Below are 19756 nucleotides of genomic sequence, written 5' to 3'. Positions count from 1 at the left end.
CATCCGGCCACCCCTTAAACATTAACATGCCAAATCCAATTAACAATGGCTGACTCTGCGGGACAAGGCTCAAGTGACAGATAGATAGGTTGCCCATAAATGAAAGGCAATGGGTTTGAGAGGAAGAGAAACAGGAGAATATTTGATTGGGAGAGATCCTCATGTGAAACACATAAGTGTGTGACGGGGAGGTGACAGGAACCTACTCTGGGAGCCAAGGGCAGGAAAGAATGTGCTGCAAGAAATGCTGAACAAAAAAATTACAGGGTATAGGCAGAGGTTCCAGGGTGAGAGATAGAGATGAAGAGAAAAGTTAAGATTAAAATGGATTCGTTGACATAATGTTGTAAAGTAACCAAGAAGTGTAAACCTGGTGTGGAAGCAATAGGTTGAAGTTGGTTGGAAACAGGTCTCCTGTGAATCCATATGTTTCTTTATCTGTATTGTTACTGATGTATAATGATTGTTAAATACTGCTTACATTACCTGCAAATAAAATTTTTCTGTTCAGTGACTAAGGTATCTGGTAACTGAGAATCTAAATAATCAGTTATTATTGAGAAGGCTACACTTTTAATATTTTTAAAATAAATGTGAAAGAACCAAGAACTTCATTTTGTGCCCTACAACGATGCACAGGATCATAAACTAAGTAATTATTTCCCAACTTTATTGTACTATGATTTTTGTCCCTGTACCTACATGTTGATGAATCTCATATAAAACACATCTGAGGTATAGTGAATAACAAATGTACAACATATAAACAGTCTTTGTTAGTAAATCTCTCATTTATCACTGTATGTGCTTTGGTTTTCTGCTGCCAAGAAATCTGCTTTAATAAGATAATTTGTCAAACATGTATTAATTATACAACAAGGATAACCCCAGCATGTCACAGTTCACTTCTCTTATCGGTGTTATATAAAGCTACTCTCATTAGTCAAGTTGCCTCTTGACTCAAAATACTTGTTTAACTTCAAGGCACAATAGTTTATCCAGCAATGGAAGCATTACAGTTCAATTCCAAAACCAAGACAGTTTCACTAATTAAAAAATCTGTACCATCAGTTAAGGAAGGTTGGGTCCTAGTTAAAGTTGCATATTCAGGAGTGTGTGGCACTGATCTACATGTTTTTGAGGCAAGTACCAAAATTATTTGTTTGACAAATATGTTTTTGACAAAAGATATTTGTGTGTGTGTGTGCGTGTGTATGTTTGTGTGACTTACATGAAAATACAGAATTAATGTTTTCCTGGAGGTAATTATAGGCACTGTAAACTGGATTTCCCCATCACAGTTTCATCATTTTTCTAACGTTATTGATTTGATATGTCATATTGCTAGCTCAAGCTGTGTGTAAGGTTTTGAGACTTAACTGGTCAGAACCAGTTCTTCCAGGTTATTTCTAGCAGTATCATATTAAATAATGTCAATAATTATTGGCCAGTATCCTTGCTTACAGCATTTTCAAAAATCTTCGAGAAAGTAATGTACTCAAGAGTAGTTACCCACATCAACAGTAATGGTATACTTAGTAAATCACAGTTTGGATTTCAGAAATGCTGTTCCACTGAGACAGCAATATACAGTTTCACTGTCCACATAATAGAGTCTTTAAATAGTAAAATGTCATCAATATGAATTTTCTGTGACTTGTCCAAAGCATTTGACTGCGTGAACCATGACATTATGTTACAGAAATTACAATTTTATGGTATAAATGGAATAGCATATGAGTGGTTTAAGTCATACCTACAGAACAGGAAACAAAAAGTTTCTTTATATGGGTCAAGTGATCTAAATAAGTTTGCCACTTCATCTAACTGGAGTGAAATTACATTAGGTGTTCCACAGGGTTCAATCATGGGTCCCCTTCTGTTCTTGATGTATGCGAACAACTTCCCTTCTTATCTGAAACAAGAAGCTGAACTGTTTTCTGATGATACAAGCACCATTATTAATCCAGTAAAAGAAACTCCAATTGAAGATGGTACAAATAAATTCTTTGGAAAAGTCATTAATTGGTTTTCTGCAAATGGCCTTGCTTTAAACGTTGAAAAAAAAAAAAAAAAAAAAAAAAAAAAAAAAAAAAAAAAAAAAAAACACCACAGTACATCCATACATCCAATTTTCTGCTGCAAAAAGTAAAGTTCCTTCAATAACTCTAACACAGCAACAGAAGTCAGTAGACAGGGTAGAGCATACTACATTTTCAGGTGTACATATAGATGAGAATCTTAATTGGAAAATTCATATTTTGGATCTTCTAAAGCGACTAGGTTCAGCAACTTTTGCAATCAGAATAATTGGCAATTTTGAGGATATAGGAATTATAGAAATTAGTAAGCTAACATACTTTGCATACTTTCACCCTCTGATGTCATACGAAATAATATTTTGGGGTAACTCAACACTTTGACAAGAAGTATTCACTGCTCAAAAGAAAATGTTTAGAATAATGTGTGGGGTTCATAGGCACACATCCTTTGGTTCATTAAGTCCTGAGAGCTTGAGTATTTGCTAATAGAACATTAGCAATCAAGCCAATTATATATACTCACTCTGGTTTAAAGCAAATGGGTTCTTGCTTAATGAAAGCAAAACCCAGCAGATGGTATTCAGATTAAGAAACAAGTTTCCATCAGATGATCCTAGTTGTATTAAATTTTTGGGTGTATATTTGGACGATAAACTTTCTTGGAATCCACATATTAGGTATATTAGCGGTAAATTGTCTAGGGTAATCTATTTGTTAAGGCGATTAATGCACTGTGTACCTAAAAATTATGTTAGAGTATCTTACTATTCATTTTTCCAAAGCATCATACCCTATGGTATTATTTTATGGGGAAACTCCACTTGTATGCATGATACACTATTGCTGCAAAAGAAAGCTATTAGGATAATTACAGGCTCACCATACAAGGCTCATTGTAAACCTTTGTTTACTCAACAAATAATCATGACAGTAATAAATCTGTATATTTATTATGTTTTAATCACAAAAGAACTTACCTAAAGTAAAACGCAGGGCAAATATGCATTGTTACAACACTAGGACAAACAGCTGTATCTATACGCCCTACCACAGACTGTCAAAATCAGTTAACAGTTATGAACTTATGGGCCACAAATTATTTAACAAACTTCCACAAGCTATACAAAATTTACCAGAGCAACAATAGAAACAAACACTTTATGACTGGTTAGTTGTAAATCCATTCTACAATATAAAGGATTTCATGACCTGTGATATTAAACTGTAATGTTATTAACAATTCTGTTCTTTTATAGCATGTACTGTATTGTATTAAGTGTATGACCTTGTCTATTGCTGTAATGGCTTAAAGACAATAAAATTATTATTATTATTATTATGAAAATATGGTAATTCAGTTTAAAGATATCTAGACATATTCTACTACAGAAAACCTGGAAGAAGTTTGCCTGTCATGCATGGTGAATGAGAAATTTAATTCATTTTTGTAGATATTTGTTTCTCAAACTCTGTGAAGCCATCTTTTCCCTAATACAGATAAAAGTTAATAAGAGAAGTAGTGAGAAAAATTTACTGGTATGTGAGAAAATTTTGTGTCCTACAAAGAAAGAATTTTGTCTGAAGTAAAGGGCTTGTAAGAACCAAGCAATAAATTTAAATTATAGAAACTACTGTAAGTTTGAAAATGTGTAAGCAGAAATGTAAAAATCTTGTATTGTGCACATAAAGTAAGTGGATGAAGCAATAAAATTAAATATTTTACAGTTTTATCAAGAGACAAAGAACAGAAACATAAAATCAGAACAGGCTAGAATAATACAGTCGTCTTACACTAAGACAAAGCAAAAGAAAAAGAGTTTCCATAAAATTCTCAGGTTTTCACTCATCATGCCTGCATCAAAAAAATTCCAAAGAAGGGCAGCTCATTTTGTATTATTACAAAATAGGGAAATGTCATACGCGAGGTGGTGTGGCAATCACTAAAAAAAAAGATTCCTTTATATTTTAGAGGCCTTTTATATTTTGACAAAATGTGCTGAATGGGAGATTTTTTTGTAGTTTTGAATATGTCCAAAATGCAGTGTTTTCATCTACTATGATTTGTCATAATAATGTTTATAGCTATTATGAACCTCTGTATTTTTCTGATAGTTTCAAAAAGTACCTGATGAATGCACAAATTTTCCTGTAAAAATAATGGTTTCTATGTTAAATAGGGTTCATTTCCATGCTCTGACAGTCCAGTTGTCATGGGACATGAGTTTAGTGGAACTGTTACAGCTGTTGGATCAAATGTGACTCACTTAAAAGTAGGAGACAGGGTTGCTGTTGACCCAAACAGGTAAGAATCCTGCACGTGAAACATATGGGATGTCAGCTTCTCAGTCATTAAGCAGCTTGTTTGTTTTTATTAAGAGTAAAAAAAGGACACTAGACAGTATAACTACCACAGACAGCAAAGTATTCCCTGATGCTAGCATGAAAGAGGTGATTGCCAGTAACATTGTTACATCTATGGACTGACTTTTATAGTTAATCTCTTAAGAAAAGTCATAGAACTAACAGGTACAACAGTCAACGTGAGAGCAGTCTGATACAGTTTTACCTAAAATGATGTAGTACAGAGTCAGATGACATAGGAGTGAATTTTATAACTATGGGCATGTGCGCGATTATCTTAAATCAGAACAAAATATAGGCTCTATAAATGCAAGTTACTCATAAACGTTCAGCTGCTTTGCTTGTTTTTAACTTCCATAACTTTACATTATTTCTAGACTTTCTTCATTTATTGTTCATACATACATTGTGTTCCATACATGCCATGATGGACAGGGATGTTGAATAAGTCGAGGTGCAAAGTAATAGAGAGAAGTACCGGTACCTGCCAGAGACTGCTGCTATTAGCTGTAGTCATTAACTAGCTATGCTCTATTTGTTCTCTTAAAGTCATAAATGATGATAATGAATTAAAAGGAAAAAAATGATATAAAAAGAACTGTTATTTTCCCAGATGCACAGTGTAGCTTTTGTTTAACTTTTACTGCTTTCTTAATAACATACACTGAAAATTTTTATACGTTGACAGTTTTCTATATCCTGTAAGAATATACAGTTAAAAGTTTTGCCTATTTCATTTTACCTTCTCCAGTTCCAGATAATCTGGATGTGACATTCACCTGCTTTATTTCTTCATTAATAGTCCTTGGTGTTGACAAACTGCGTTGTTATACTGGCTGAAAAATGGGAGGGGAGGGGGGGTGGGGGGTGGAATTTCAACACTGACTACTGTAAATAATGTAGCCAACATTGCAGAATAATGTGGCACTTATTGAACAGACACTGTCATTGTTTTAACACATAGCCTGTTACCCTTATTTCACAGTTAAGTTGATGCAGCTTTGTTGACCTAACCAGCACGAGTTTCTTGTCTGAAAATCGGCAGTTAATTGACTGTCTCGGGACCAAATTTCGGGCCCTTATATATAATCACAATAATAGATACTGAAACTATACATTGTTTGATGTTAGAGTTACAGAAATTACAATTAAGTATACCTCATTCAATTAACTGAATACATGGAAAAATTCTTTCTTTTTAACAGTTTCTTCTATTACAAGAGTTAAGCTGAGTTATTTGTTTAAATGGTGAAATTAACAGATATAGTTATGCAAAAAATACTTTTGATAAAACTGGTAATAACTTTGTAATTAATTAAGGGCTGGTTTTGCTGATATGTTTCCGTGTAGTGCCAAATAGGTACTTAAAGCATGACAGGTTTTTGTCTTTGAAATGTTTATAATTAATACAGAATTTATATTTGTTTATAAGTCAATAATAGAATTTAAGTTAAGAAGCAATTACTGATTTCATCCTATAATGAAAAATATTAACTAGGAATAGTCAAAATGAATCAGGAAATTAATTACATACACAAAACTAAGCACAAAAATAGATCTGGTGCTACATTCTTTAAAAACATGGGCCAACCTTTCTCTTTCATGAAAATGTAGATCGTACTTATGTATGTTAATGGTAATTAGCTAAAATGAAAAAAAAGAAAGAATTTAAGAAGTCAGATGGCAAAACATGAGAGGAAGTAAAAAGATCCCAGCTTGCTTCTTCACAAGGAGAAGTGGCTAATAAAGCACAATTTTAATTTTTTGTTAAATATTGAGAGATTCTCAGTTTTGTACTTCACATCTTCAGATAGCATATTGGAGACCATAGTCCCAAAATACTGACCAAGAGCTATTGACAGGAAGATGTGGTAGCCCACAGAAATTTTTCCAAGATGGAGGACATTTTCTAAACTGGCCTTTTTGATATGACAAATGTGGTTAGTTTTGAAATATGTATTTGAAGAAATAAATTTGTCAAGAAGTTCACAAAATTTATTATATCTCAAATGATTGATAGTTGCTCAGTAATTTTCAGGTAAATTTCTGATACCCAAACAGTGAGGATATTTCAATAGTATATGCAAAGCAAACCATTTTAAATTATTAATGTCAATATGGATGCCATACTTTTATTTAATTATCTGAATTTACATCTTCATATGATTAAATTGTGGGTATCCAAAAAATTACACTGCACAACGCAATTAAAGGGTCACTTTTTTGAAACTCCATAATTATCTTCCACTGCATTGTAGAAGTTTGAAATTTGGTTCAAAGATGCCTACAGCCTTCCTCTGTAATAGTTCAAAAGCATGACATCTTGTGACTTCAGCCTTAGGCTCAGTGATACTTCAAACAGCAAGGTGTTGACACATGTGAAAAAAACGCAGAACTCAGAAGTTCACATGAGGTATAGGATGGGTTAATGTCACATTAGCATAACATTTCCCATCAAGTATGCCCATTGTCACCATGGACATGTCAGACAAGGGGAAGATCATCATACCCTTCTTATCCACTTTTACGCCTTTTCTTGATGCCTCTGCAATAGAGGTCCTAACCCCAATGCCCAGTATTGAAATCATGTAGTTTTCTTGTGGTGGCTGAATAAAGTATTTCAGACACAGTGCTGCTCAGAATCAACACAGAAAGGCTTCAGGTGGTGGGATAAAGTACATCAATTAAATCACCCCTTCCTTTTGGGTGTTTATTCCCACACATTCCACAGTAAAAAATGACTGCTCCCAGTGTGATGAACAACAGGATGACATTCTTTAGAACCTTTGACACTACTGACATCCCCCTGGACAATTCACCCTTCTCTAAGAACACTGCGGGCCTGCAACACTGCTGATCATGATTGCACATCCTTTGGAGAGTAGAGCAACAAATAATTTTGCTCTAGTGTACTGAGTGAAACCACTAGGAACTGTTTAAAACCATTTGATGAAATTTTAATATGAGCTGAAGCATCAGATGGTGTTTATGCTTTATCAGCCCTCCTTTTCACACCCTTCTGTACCTGGTGCTTACAAAAATTCACTTCTGATCTTGTTAACAGAATTACTGCATTACTTTTATGCTTTCTGTTTGTTAAATGTGATTAGCATAAATAAATTTGAGCAAAATGTTCTTGGAAGATACATTTTCTAGGCTGACAAGTAAATTGTAGCTTAAGGTCAGTATATCACTAGATGAATATGGGAAATCTTCTAAAACCATCTTCAGATTGGCCAAAAGAATTGACATTCAGCAGCATATTACTGTACCTTATCTCTCCTGTACATCACATTATTGAGTAGCCATGCCAAATCATGCGCAGAATTCATTCCATGTCCTAACTCCTGGAGAGGACATCGTTTTGATCCTAAAGTTCACACTGTTTTCTCTCTCTTCTTTAGTGAGAGAATGATGTTTGCTTTTACTGACAGATGTATATGGTCCAGAGATTAAGTATAGATGTGCACATCTAACACATAATAAGACTGTGTTTTCAGCCATGTAAAATGGAATGTGGAATTATCAAACCATCACAGATCTTCTTTCTCCTCAGACAAATGATAAACTACTGTTGTGATTCCATTGTCAAGCAAAGATAAGGGGGAATGGGTGAGGCGTTCCTGTGGAAACTGATAATGCATGACATGCACATATACTGCTGACATGTTTATGGTGCTTGGAAACCATACATCTGAGTGTTGGTCCTGTCCATTTTTGTAGCTCAATAGCTCAACATCTCAATAGCTCTGCAAGGAGGTGACAGGTGAAAGATTGAGGGCACATTTTCAGCACTGCCCTGTAATTATGAACATCAGTCTTGACTTCAGGACAGTTACTAAGCCTTCACCAATGAATCAACATAATTTCCTGTGAACAGTATAGCAACCAAAAAATTCCAAGTTTTGTAGTGACTGCTGAAGTCACAGTACTTCCTGTCACACTAAGTAATGTGTAATCTGCAGACAGTTGTTGTAAGCCACAATTCATCTGACATTGCTTTATATATATAATCACAAATGCTACTAAAGAGAAATATACTGGAAACTGAATGTGATGATATCACAATCTTAGAAGACTCCTCTGTAATATGTCCTACTTTATACTTTAAACTGGATTCTTATACTTAACACTATGTTCTTACAGCTCATTTTTGTAGGATAAATATATTTTTAATTTTAATTGTTACCCCCAGATGACTATTCCACAGTGCAACAGAAAATGAAAGCATGTTTGTGTATTACCATTTTTATCATCAATGGTATGCTCACATATACTTCATAGATTTTACTACAAACATCAGGCCTTAATCGTATCTGATCTAGGATCTTACTTGTGGTATTGAAGAAACAAATCCAAATGATATATTATTAAAGGAGAAATTTCAGACTCAAAAAGTTAGCATATTTGTTACTTTTTGTTTGTATCCATGTCTACAAATTATAACATTTCAGTGTCATAGTCATTGATGCTTCAGACTACATATGGTACACATTTCAGTGGCTGTGACACATGTGATGCCTGTACTGGAGGACAGCCTCACTACTGTGAGATTGGTGGCATCTACAGAAACTTAGGAATGATGAATGATGGCGGGTGGGCTGAATATTGCCTTGCACCTGCCAGACAAGTGTATAAACTACCAGACAACATTACCTTTGAGCAAGGTGAGTGGAGCTCTCTCTCATTCTTTCTCTGTCCTTCTGTGTGGGTGTATTATGAAAATTTATTTTCATTTTTTATGAATCTTGAGCTATCTAGCCTATTAATAAGGACAAAATACAGCGTTCATTCATTCATACATCACATTTCATAGATATAGAGGACATTTTTTTATAATATGCAGCAAGTTGAAACAGATATTAATAGAGAGCAGTAGTTATCCCAAACTGCTTCTGTAGGTTGTATTACCAACTATCACAATTTTTAATTAACTAATTCATTCAGGTAACATGTTCTATAAATCTTACAGTGAAAGAGAGTGTTATGGGATGTGAAGCAAATCAAGTTACACATTAACATACAGAAACAATCACTGCAAGCTATCGCTGTAAACTTATGCATGTATACTGTAAATAAAATTCCACCATGCCCTCAATCTCCTTGATTGACAATGCTGTCAGTTTCAGAAGACTAGACCTCTGTCTTCAGACAGCTGTCAAATATAATTAGATTATTGCCTATTTTTCAAAACTGGCAGCACAAAGGACATTGCGACAGAGGTGTTATTTTAATTACTGCATTTATGTTAAATTGTACTAGCTACTGGTTAGAACTAGAGCTAATTTAGTCACACTGATAATTAAAGGAATTGCAGTACCTCTTGGGTATTAGGAGAAAACCAGTTAATGAAAAAATGGCCACTGTTCTTCCTCTCACCTACTGTTTTCATTTATTGAATTGTTTATATGAGTTTTTTGACTGCTATGATCCATGGCTTTCAGGATGTAATGTCACAATATCACAGATTATGTCTTGCAACACCAATGTTTTTGGAATACATTTTAGTTGGCATGGAGTAGCCATTGTATTTGAGGTAATAGTTACATTTGAGATCACAGTATGTTTTAAAATCCTGCAACAGGTGGATATTGTGATACTGGATAGTAAATCTGTAAATCACTTTTGCTACCTTTCTTGTAGATCAGTGTGACCTGTGTTTTCAACATATGAATTGAACATGATTTGTATTATCAGTAACAATACAGTATTTTTGTTAGTAAGCAGTTTTGTAATGGAAAAAAAAGAGGTATTCTTATGATGTGGCCTATAAATTGAAAGTAATAGCATGTGCAGAAGAACATGGAAAGAGAGCAGCTGATCAGCAGTTTGGCCCTCCACTAATGGAAAAAATCATTCATGAGTGGTGTGCTAATAAAGAAGAAATGAAAAAAATGAGAAAGGTTAAATGTGCAAATAGAGGACTGAATGCAAAATGGCCAAAACTAGAAAATGATGTGGTGGGGATCAAGATGTATGTACGGTAATATCGAACCCAACATTAAATATTCGCTTGTTCATAATGAATTAACTTTATTTTGATCAAATCGGTACAAACACATCGGCTTGAATGCAGAGTTCGGAACACACTGAGATCAACAGTTTTCAAAGAAGTTTGTTCTCAAAGATGAGGCGGTCAACTCTTGCAGTCAATAACTGCCTCAGAGCCCTTGCCAGTAGTGCAGAGCATGGTAAGGATGATGAGAGGCGTGTGCGCACCCGGCCGGCTGATGGTGCAGGTGCGTGTGACCAATCGTGTCATGGCAGGCGCTAGTGCGAGGCACGATCGGACCGTTTCTCGATGTCTTGGTAGGCACAACCGGTGGAGGGAAGCAGGCGTGGAAGGCGTCCACAGGTTGACCGTGCCATGCTGCTAATGGCACTGTGGGAGCAGAAGGTGGCGGCGTGTCAGTGGGGAGAACATCATCGTGCCGAGGCTGTGTGCCACAGCGGAGTTTTGATCCGATCAAAGGCACGGAGTGTGTCAAAGATCCAATGCGATGTATTGCTGAAGTATTTGCCGGCAAGTGCCATGGTAAGTGCAACGTGTCCGGTAACAGTTTGTTATTGGCCGTATGACATAAAGGAACAAGCATGCTGTGACTTAACAGGTTGCGTAAGAGATGCCGGATGAGCAACACTCGCAATAACGACAGAGTTATAGAGGCACTTGATGTCACAGCAGGGGAGAAAACAGCAACCTGCACATGACAGACCTTGGCGGCGGATGACTTTGGCGTAGATGGAAGTGTCACCTCAGAGTCCGTGGACGGTGAGTGTGGTACAGCGGTAGATGGCAGGATGTACCAAGCTGTGATCGAAGGTTTGGGGGGCGTGACCGTGAGCCTTGTGCATGAGGCATGGCGACGGCGAGAGGTGGTGGAAGGCGGACGCGGTCAGCAAAACCATGGTCGGAGCAGAAAGGCGATGAGACATAATGTGAACATGAAGAAGTTGAATTGGTGGATGAGCTACTGGTCCGTGGCAGAGAGGTGACACAGTTTGATGGAACTGGAACAGCATGTGTGCTGTTGCTGTCAGCGCTGTGGTCAAGTCATAAGGCTGCAAACTGCTTGCGCAAAACTGCTGCACAGTCGTGTGTCAGAGCGGAAGGATGCTCACTCGTCGAAGCAGAAACGGCAGATGTTTTTGTCGTACATTGCGGAGGTAGTGAAGAGGGCAGCAAAGCAAGAGGCACTGGAATGCGGCTGGTTATGCCATGGTACAGAAATGAGGTGTTTGGAACTACCAAGGAAAGGTGGCAGTGGCGTAAATAAGTTGCTTGTATCACATCAGTAATGTAGAATTCCCACTTGAGGTGGCGTGATGATGACAGTTGTTACATCTGGGACATAGATCCATGTAGCGTGATCATCAGGGTATTAGTTGTAGCTGGTAGTAACAGCGAAGGATCGTCAGCAGTCGGAGGCGGAACAATGACAGGAGCATCTTGTTGCATCTCATACTCGGTCAGTGTCGGATGCAGCATTTGTAACTGATCTTGTACCAACAAGTTGTATGTCGCAATTTGCTCATGTAGCTGTTGCAGTTATTCAGTCGAAAATGTATGTCGTGAAGCAGTCTGCTGTGTATCACTGAGTAAGATGGGGTCGAAATCAGAATCTCTCTCTATCAAAGGGTAACCTGCCATACAAAACAAGGTCGGCGGCACAGTATTCATGTAACAGTTTGAGTAGAAGAGATCGTGTGGGCGATTGTGAATGTGAAACTCAGTACTCGGCAGCAGCAGAGTGAGAACACGTTCATTGCTGTATGAAGCACTGATACGGCTGAAATCGTCTTCTGGGGTGGGTAAAGAAGTTGCGGGCGACATTGAGTAGTGAACGGCCGGGCAGTAAGTGTGCGTAGTGTCGGCGAGTTGTTGACATGCGCAGCTGATTGTTTTGACTGGGTCGAGTTCAGTGAGCCAGCAGGCGGCGGCCGTGACGTGGCTGTCGATAGCGGTCAAGCCGAGTCAGTGCGGCTCAGGTGCTGTGTAGAGGGAGGCGTGGCACGACCAGTGTTGCACTGAGAAACAGCCAGCATTGTCGTTGGTGTAATTGGTGCACTGTCGTTGATCGGTAGGATGTCCTTGATGAAATTGTTCCTGTGAATTCGACCAGGCATGCAATTTAGCCGTAATTTGGAGTTTGTGCTCACTGGGATTTGCAACATAGTCCCCGTTTGTTGCAGTCCATTGTTTGGCATGATTGTCCTGTATCAAAGCACTGCACAAAGTTAATTCATTACACAAAAGCAAGTCAAGATAGTCCAAATTAATTGGCAAAGGAGCACTGCACTGTCCGGAAGTGAAATTACCGATGCGTTGAGCGGGTTTCGACGGACGACGTGTTAGCCTCGGTCGCATTGTTGATGTGTGAGAAGGTGATGAAAGTTGTCAAAAAGCATGATTCACACAAGAGTCAGGAATTTACACACTAATTACACTTCCTGTACACTGCATCCAGATGCGGCGCGATGCAAAGTCGATGGACGTAGAAATCCAACAAAGAGTTGCTGCATTGTTTGTCCATGGCGATGTTCCAGTACACATTTCTGGCATCATAAGTGGCGTTCATGAGGGTCGGGCTCACCAGTGTGGGGATCACAATGTTACGTACAGTAATATCGAACCCAACATTAAGTATTCGCTCGTTTATAGTGAATTAACTTTATTTTGATCAAGTCAGTACAAACACATCTGCTTGAATATAGAGTTCGGAACACACTGAGATCAACAGTTTTCAAAGAAGTTCATTCTCAGAGATGAGGTGGTCGACTCTTGCAGTCGATAACCTCCACAATGTATTGAAACGCATTCAGTGACACCATCAAAATGGCATTGGAATTAGTACAAAAAAGATTCAAACACATGCTTGTAAGTTAGCGCTATACTGGAACTTAACAGACTTTAAGGGTGGAGTTGATTGGTGCTACAGGTTTATGGAGTGTCATGGACTTAGCATGTAAACCAAAACCAAAATATCTTATAAAATGACACAAGAGTATAAAAAGAAAATATTAACCTTCCATCACTTTATTACTGTACGTTGAAAGAAAACTAGTGCAGATATAAGCCAAATAGCAAATATGGAAAAAACACCTTTGACATTTGATGTGTCAAGTAAGACAACTGTTGCAATGGGAGGTACTAAAATTGTAACTATAAAAACTAGTGCACCAGAAAAAATGTATTACACTGTTTTCCTTTCATGTTGTGCTAATGATACTAAATTTAATCTACTGATCATTTTCAAGCACAAAATAATGCCAACACCTTCTGAAATACCACCAGGTGTTGTTCATGTACATGAAAAGGGTTGGGTGGATGAGGCTGGTATGAAATTATGGATTAATAGGGCATGAGAGAGAAGGAAAGGTGCTTTGTTGAAGAAGAGTTATCTTATCATGCTGCATCAATTTGAAAAATTCTGTGAAAGAGAAATTGAGACAGGTTAATGCAGAGCTTGCCATTATTCCAAGAAGACTTACTACACAATTGCAACCTCTTGGTGTTCTGCTAAATAAACCATTTAAAGTATACAGGGTGCTACCAAAAGGTACGCCAAACTTTCAGGAAACAGTCCTCACACACAAAGAAAGAAAATATGTTATGTGGACATGTGTCCAGAAACACTTACTTTCCATGTTAGAGCTCATTTTATTACTTCTCTTCAAATCACATTAATCATGGAATGGAAACACACAGCAACAGAACGTACCAGCGTGACTTCAAACACTTTGTTATAGGAAATGTTGAAAATGTCCTCCATTAGTGAGGATGCATGCCTCCACCCTCCGTTACATGGAATCCCTGATGCGCTGATGCAGCCCTGGAGAATGGTGTATTGTATCACAGCCGTCCACAATATGAGCATGAAGAGTCTCTACATTTGGTACCGGGGTTGCGTAGACAAGAGCTTTCAAATGCCCCCATAAATGAAAGTCAAGAGTGTTGAGGTCAGGAGAGTGTGGAGGCCATGGAATTGGTCCACCTCTATCAATCCATCGGTCACCGAATCTGTTGTTGAGAAGCGTACCAACACTTCGACTGAAATGTGCAGGAGCTCCATCGTGCATGAACCACATGTTTTGTCGTACTTGTAAAGGCACATGTTCTAGCAGCACAGGTAGAGTATCCCATACGAAATCATGATAACGTGCTCCATTGAGCGTAGGTGGAAGAACATGGGGCCCAATCAAGACATCACCAACAATGCCTGCCCAAACATTCACAGAAAATCTGTGTTGATAACGTGATTGCACAATTGCATGCGTATTCTCGTCAGCCCACACATGTTGATTGTGAAAATTTACAATTTTATCACATTGGAATGAAGTCTGATCCGTAAAGAGAACTTTTGCACTGAAATGAGGATTGACATATTTTTTGGATGAATCATTCACAGAAGTGTACCCGTGGAGGCCAATCAGCTGCTGATAGTGCCTGCACATGCTGTACATGATGCGGAAACAACTGGTTCTCCCATAGCACTCTCCATACAGTGACGTGGTCAACGTTACCTTGTGCAGCAGCAACTTCTCTGACACTGACATTAGGGTTATCGTCAACTGCCTCGTCCATTGCAGGTGTCCTCATTGTTCTAGGTCTTCCCCAGTCGCGAGTCATAGGCTGGAATGTTCCGTGCTTCCTAAGACGCCGATCAATTGCTTCGAACGTCTTCCTGTCGGGACACCTTCCTTCTGGAAATCTGTCTCGATACAAACGTACCGCCCCACGGCTATTGCCCCATGCTAATCCATACATCAAATGGGCATCTGCCAACTCCACATTTGTAAACATTGCATTGACTGCAAAACCACATTCGTGATTAACACTAACCTGTTGATGCTACATACTGATGTGCTTGATGCTAATACTGTAGAGCAATGAGTCGCATGTCAACACAAACACCGAAGTCAATATTACCTTCCTTCAATTGGGCCAACTGGCGGTGAATCAAGGAAGTACAGTACATACTGACGAAACTAAAATGAGCTCTAACATGGAAATTAAGCGTTTCAGGACACATGTCCACATAACATCTTTTCTTTATTTGTGTGTGGGGAATGTTTCCTGAAAGTTTGGTTGTACCTTTTTGTAACACCCTGTATATGAGAGAGGAATGGAACAAATGGATGATGGATGAAACCCAACATGAATTCACTCTGAAGGGAGGTTTAAAATGATTTACAATCCAACAAATGTGTCAGTGGATAAAACAGTCATGGCCTTGAGTGAGAGAAGACATTAAATCTTTCAAGAAGTGCAGCATAAGTAATGCTCTCGATACAGTGAAGATTGTCTTAAGTACGAAGAGGAAAACAATGACAAAAATGAAGAGGAAGAAGAAGAACAAAGTTCAGATGAAGATTTTGAAGGAGTTTAAAAGTCAGTTTGGTTTTATAAACTAAGATGCTTTTTAGTCTGGCGCTGCAGTCTACTTGTAAAAGTCATAAAAATGTTATATTTTTAAAAAGTGCTTAAAAATTAAGGTGGGTCATATAGTCCATAAAATACAGTAGTGATAAAAGTTTCAATGCAGATATCCTCAAAGGATCATGTCTACCTGTTGCTATTAAAACTAATATATTTCTAATCATGACTTTGCTTTTGAACTATATGTTCTAAGCAGTGGCAGCTGCTGTGTAAGAGGACAAGAGCACATGACCATCCTAACTTTCAACACCTTGCAGATTTATTGGTTATTTTTCTTTGAATGCTGTTAAACATAACATAGATGCTCGAAACTGAAAGATAAGGCACTTAAATCTACTGCACTACTGCTCATATAGATTCCATGAAACTTGGCATCTGGGTCATGAGCACAGCTTCAGATGTGTATGTTTTAAGGAGCTTTTGCACATGAATGACTTGTGTGACATAATTGACTTAGGGGCCAAATGCATATGGATTTGATAAACAGCTTGCATGGTTCACAAGGTGCACAACTAACCCTTGCCACTCCACTAGAAGTTTACACCACTGCCACCAGATGGTAGCACACTGCGACAAACTTTTATCCCCATTCATGTGACATAAACCTCACTAGATGATAGCACACTCCTCAGACACACTAATTCATTCACTATATACATTCCTGGAAACGGAAAAAAGAACACATTGACACCGGTGTGTCAGACCCACCATACTTGCTCCGGACACTGCGAGAGGGCTGTACAAGCAATGATCACACGCACGGCACAGCGGACACACCAGGAAACGCGGTGTTGGCCGTCGAATGGTGCTAGCTGCGCAGCATTTGTGCACCGCCGCCGTCAGTGTCAGCCAGTTTGCCATGGCATACGGAGCTCCATCGCAGTCTTTAACACTGGTAGCATGCCACGACAGCGTGGACGTGAACCATATGTGCAGTTGACGGACTTTGAGCGAGGGCGTATAGTGGGCATGCGGGAGGCCGGGTGGACGTACCGCCGAATTGCTCAACACGTGGGGCGTGAGGTCTCCACAGTACATCGATGTTGTCGCCAGCGGTCGGCGGAAGGTGCACGTGCCCGTCGACCTGGGACCGGACCACAGCGACGCACGGATGCACGCCAAGACCGTAGGATCCTACGCAGTGCCGTAGGGGACCGCACCGCCACTTCCCAGCAAATTAGGGACACTGTTGCTCCTGGGGTATCGGCAAGGACCATTCGCAACCATCTCCATGAAGCTGGGCTACGGTCCCGCACACCGTTAGGCTGTCTTCCGCTCACGCCCCAACATCGTGCAGCCCGCCTCCAGTGGTGTCGCGACAGGTGTGAATGGAGGGACGAATGGAGACGTGTCGTCTTCAGCGATGAGAGTCGCTTCTGCCTTGGTGCCAATGATGGTCGTATGCGTGTTTGGCGCCGTGCAGGTGAGCGCCACAATCAGGACTGCATACGACCGAGGCACACAGGGCCAACACCCGGCATCATGGTGTGGGGAGCGATCTCCTACACTGGCCGTACACCACTGGTGATCGTCGAGGGGACACTGAATAGTGCACGGTACATCCAAACCGTCATCGAACCCATCGTTCTACCATTCCTAGACCGGCAAGGGAACTTGCTGTTCCAACAGGACAATGCACGTCCGCATGTATCCCGTGCCACCCAACGTGCTCTAGAAGGTGTAAGTCAACTACCCTGGCCAGCAAGATCTCCGGATCTGTCCCCCATTGAGCATGTTTGGGACTGGATGAAGCGTCGTCTCACGTGGTCTGCACGTCCAGCACGAACGCTGGTCCAACTGAGGCGCCAGGTGGAAATGGCATGGCTAGCCGTTCCACAGGACTACATCCAGCATCTCTACGATCGTCTCCATGGGAGAATAGCAGCCTGCATTGCTGCGAAAGGTGGATATACACTGTACTAGTGCCGACATTGTGCATGCTCTGTTGCCTGTGTCTATGTGCCTGTGGTTCTGTCAGTGTGATCATGTGATGTATCTGACCCCAGGAATGTGTCAATAAAGTTTCCCCTTCCTGGGACAATGAACTCACGGTGTTCTTATTTCAATTTCCAGGAGTGTAGTAAAGTACGTTAAAGTTGTACTGACAGTAAACCTATTTTGTGCATTTCTTAATGAGTTATAAAATATTAAGTTATGAATTTTATCATACAGAAATCCATTGGAGGTGGTGACAATCACAAGGGCCGAAAGCACATCACTGTTGATTGTGAGATTGTAGCATTTATTCATATTTCTGAAATTTGTTGATCTTAATGGTGAGTTAGGTTTATCTGTGTTGTAGGCACAAAATATACATATAATAAAATTCATCAAAAGCTATATCACTGGTTTCTCTGATATTCACTTAAATGTGGAACCAATGGTGGTGTCCTTTAGGCCATTATGGATCTTGGCACCTCTTTTGAGTTCTAGTCAAGTGACCGTGTTGGTAGTCATTACTACTTGAGTTTAACCATTTCCCCCAAATGGCAGTTTGTGTTTGGAGTTAGTTGTTTACTGTGTGGGAATCGGCTTTTGTGTGCAGTGTAAACATGAACTGTGTTGAATCTATTTTAAATGCTAACAGAAAAGTAAATCTGTGAGGATATGTCATGAGTTCTGTTTGGGCAGCTCATTCAGTAGAGCACTTGCCCACAAAAGGCAAAGGTCCCAAGTTCAATTCTCAGTCCAGCACACAGCTTTAATCTACCAGGAAGTTTCATATCAGCACACAATCTGCAGCAAAGTGAAAATCTCATTCTAGGAATGTAAAAGTAAATTATCAGGAAACATTAGCCACAAAGGAACTAGAACCATTGAGAACAGATCCTTTGACTGTGGGAGTGACGATCTCAAATAATCGTGACTACAAGTGAACATTTAACAAAGAAAGTGTACAGTTAGCACAAGATGTTATGTAGGTGCAGCATAAGAATATCTGATTTTCTGCCCGGAAGTAAATTTGTGAATTAATACATCTGTTAGGGATCTTGCACACTTGTCAAAAAAAAAGTAAAAGCGCAAAAACTCCCACTTGCACAAAAATGTGAAACAGAGAGTTGTGGAAGCTTACACATTATTGTCCTAAACTGTACATAATTATGTACAAAACAACAAAATCCACAAAACAATTCTTACTTTTGTCAGATCGGTTATGAATCTTATTATTGTCATTGTTATTATTATTGACAGTAGCTGTAGTTGTATAAACTTGTTGGTAAGCACAACTGTTATAGAGCAGATGCTTTTAATTTCACACTCCCAAATTTATTTGAATCTAAAAATTTGTGAACACCCACAATGTACACTCACAAGCCACCACTGGTTCTAAGTAGGTTTCAGAGAAAGCAACTCCCTTACTAATTACCTACCACCTGTGACATTTGCTTCACAAGAAACATAATGACCAGTCTGTGGTTTTCAATGGCAAGAAGGAATGCCACTTGGTATCTGTAGAGGATAACTTCCTCCAGGAATCTTAGACTCCCAGAACATGATGATTAGGGAACTTGTAGAAATAAGGAACCAGTATGATACTGTTTCTCAGTTGATAACCTAAGAACAGTTCACCAATCTTTATGATGATTTAATTTTATCATTATTAAGGTTTTATTCACTTACATATTGTACTTTTTTACATTAGTTCACAAGTTTTTCTCATTATTTTTCAGGTGCACTGGTAGAACCAATTTCATGTGTGTCCCATGGTTGGGACATGCTCAGCCCTGTACCTGTAGGATCTCACATTCTTATCATAGGTGCTGGCATTATAGGCAACTTGTGGGCCTGTATACTTCATGTCCAGGGCCATCGAAAGGTTACTGTTTGTGAGCCTATGCAAGACAGGCGCAAGATTGTTGAAAATCTTGGTTAGTACTCTTATCATACTAATTTTGTGACAACCATAAGTAAC

The 19756-nt window shown here is 39.1% G+C and overlaps 1 protein-coding gene across 1 annotated transcript in view; it reads left to right on the top strand.

The window, feature by feature from the left end:
* The first annotated feature begins 943 nt into the window (after positions 1-943).
* Positions 944-19756, top strand: part of LOC126419243 (uncharacterized) — a 67214-nt gene continuing 48401 nt past the window's right edge. The window contains exons 1-4 of the mRNA XM_050086388.1: positions 944-1142; positions 4220-4344; positions 8904-9070; positions 19515-19712. Coding sequence (XP_049942345.1) covers positions 1005-1142; positions 4220-4344; positions 8904-9070; positions 19515-19712 — 628 coding nt within the window. The 5' untranslated portion in view covers positions 944-1004. The remainder of the gene's footprint in view (positions 1143-4219; positions 4345-8903; positions 9071-19514; positions 19713-19756) is intronic.

Source organism: Schistocerca serialis, chromosome 9 (genome assembly GCF_023864345.2).
Source record: "Schistocerca serialis cubense isolate TAMUIC-IGC-003099 chromosome 9, iqSchSeri2.2, whole genome shotgun sequence".
Lineage (NCBI taxonomy): Eukaryota > Metazoa > Arthropoda > Insecta > Orthoptera > Acrididae > Schistocerca > Schistocerca serialis.
Note: the sequence above shows the minus strand (reverse complement) of the source record. Positions and strands in the feature narration are given on the sequence as shown.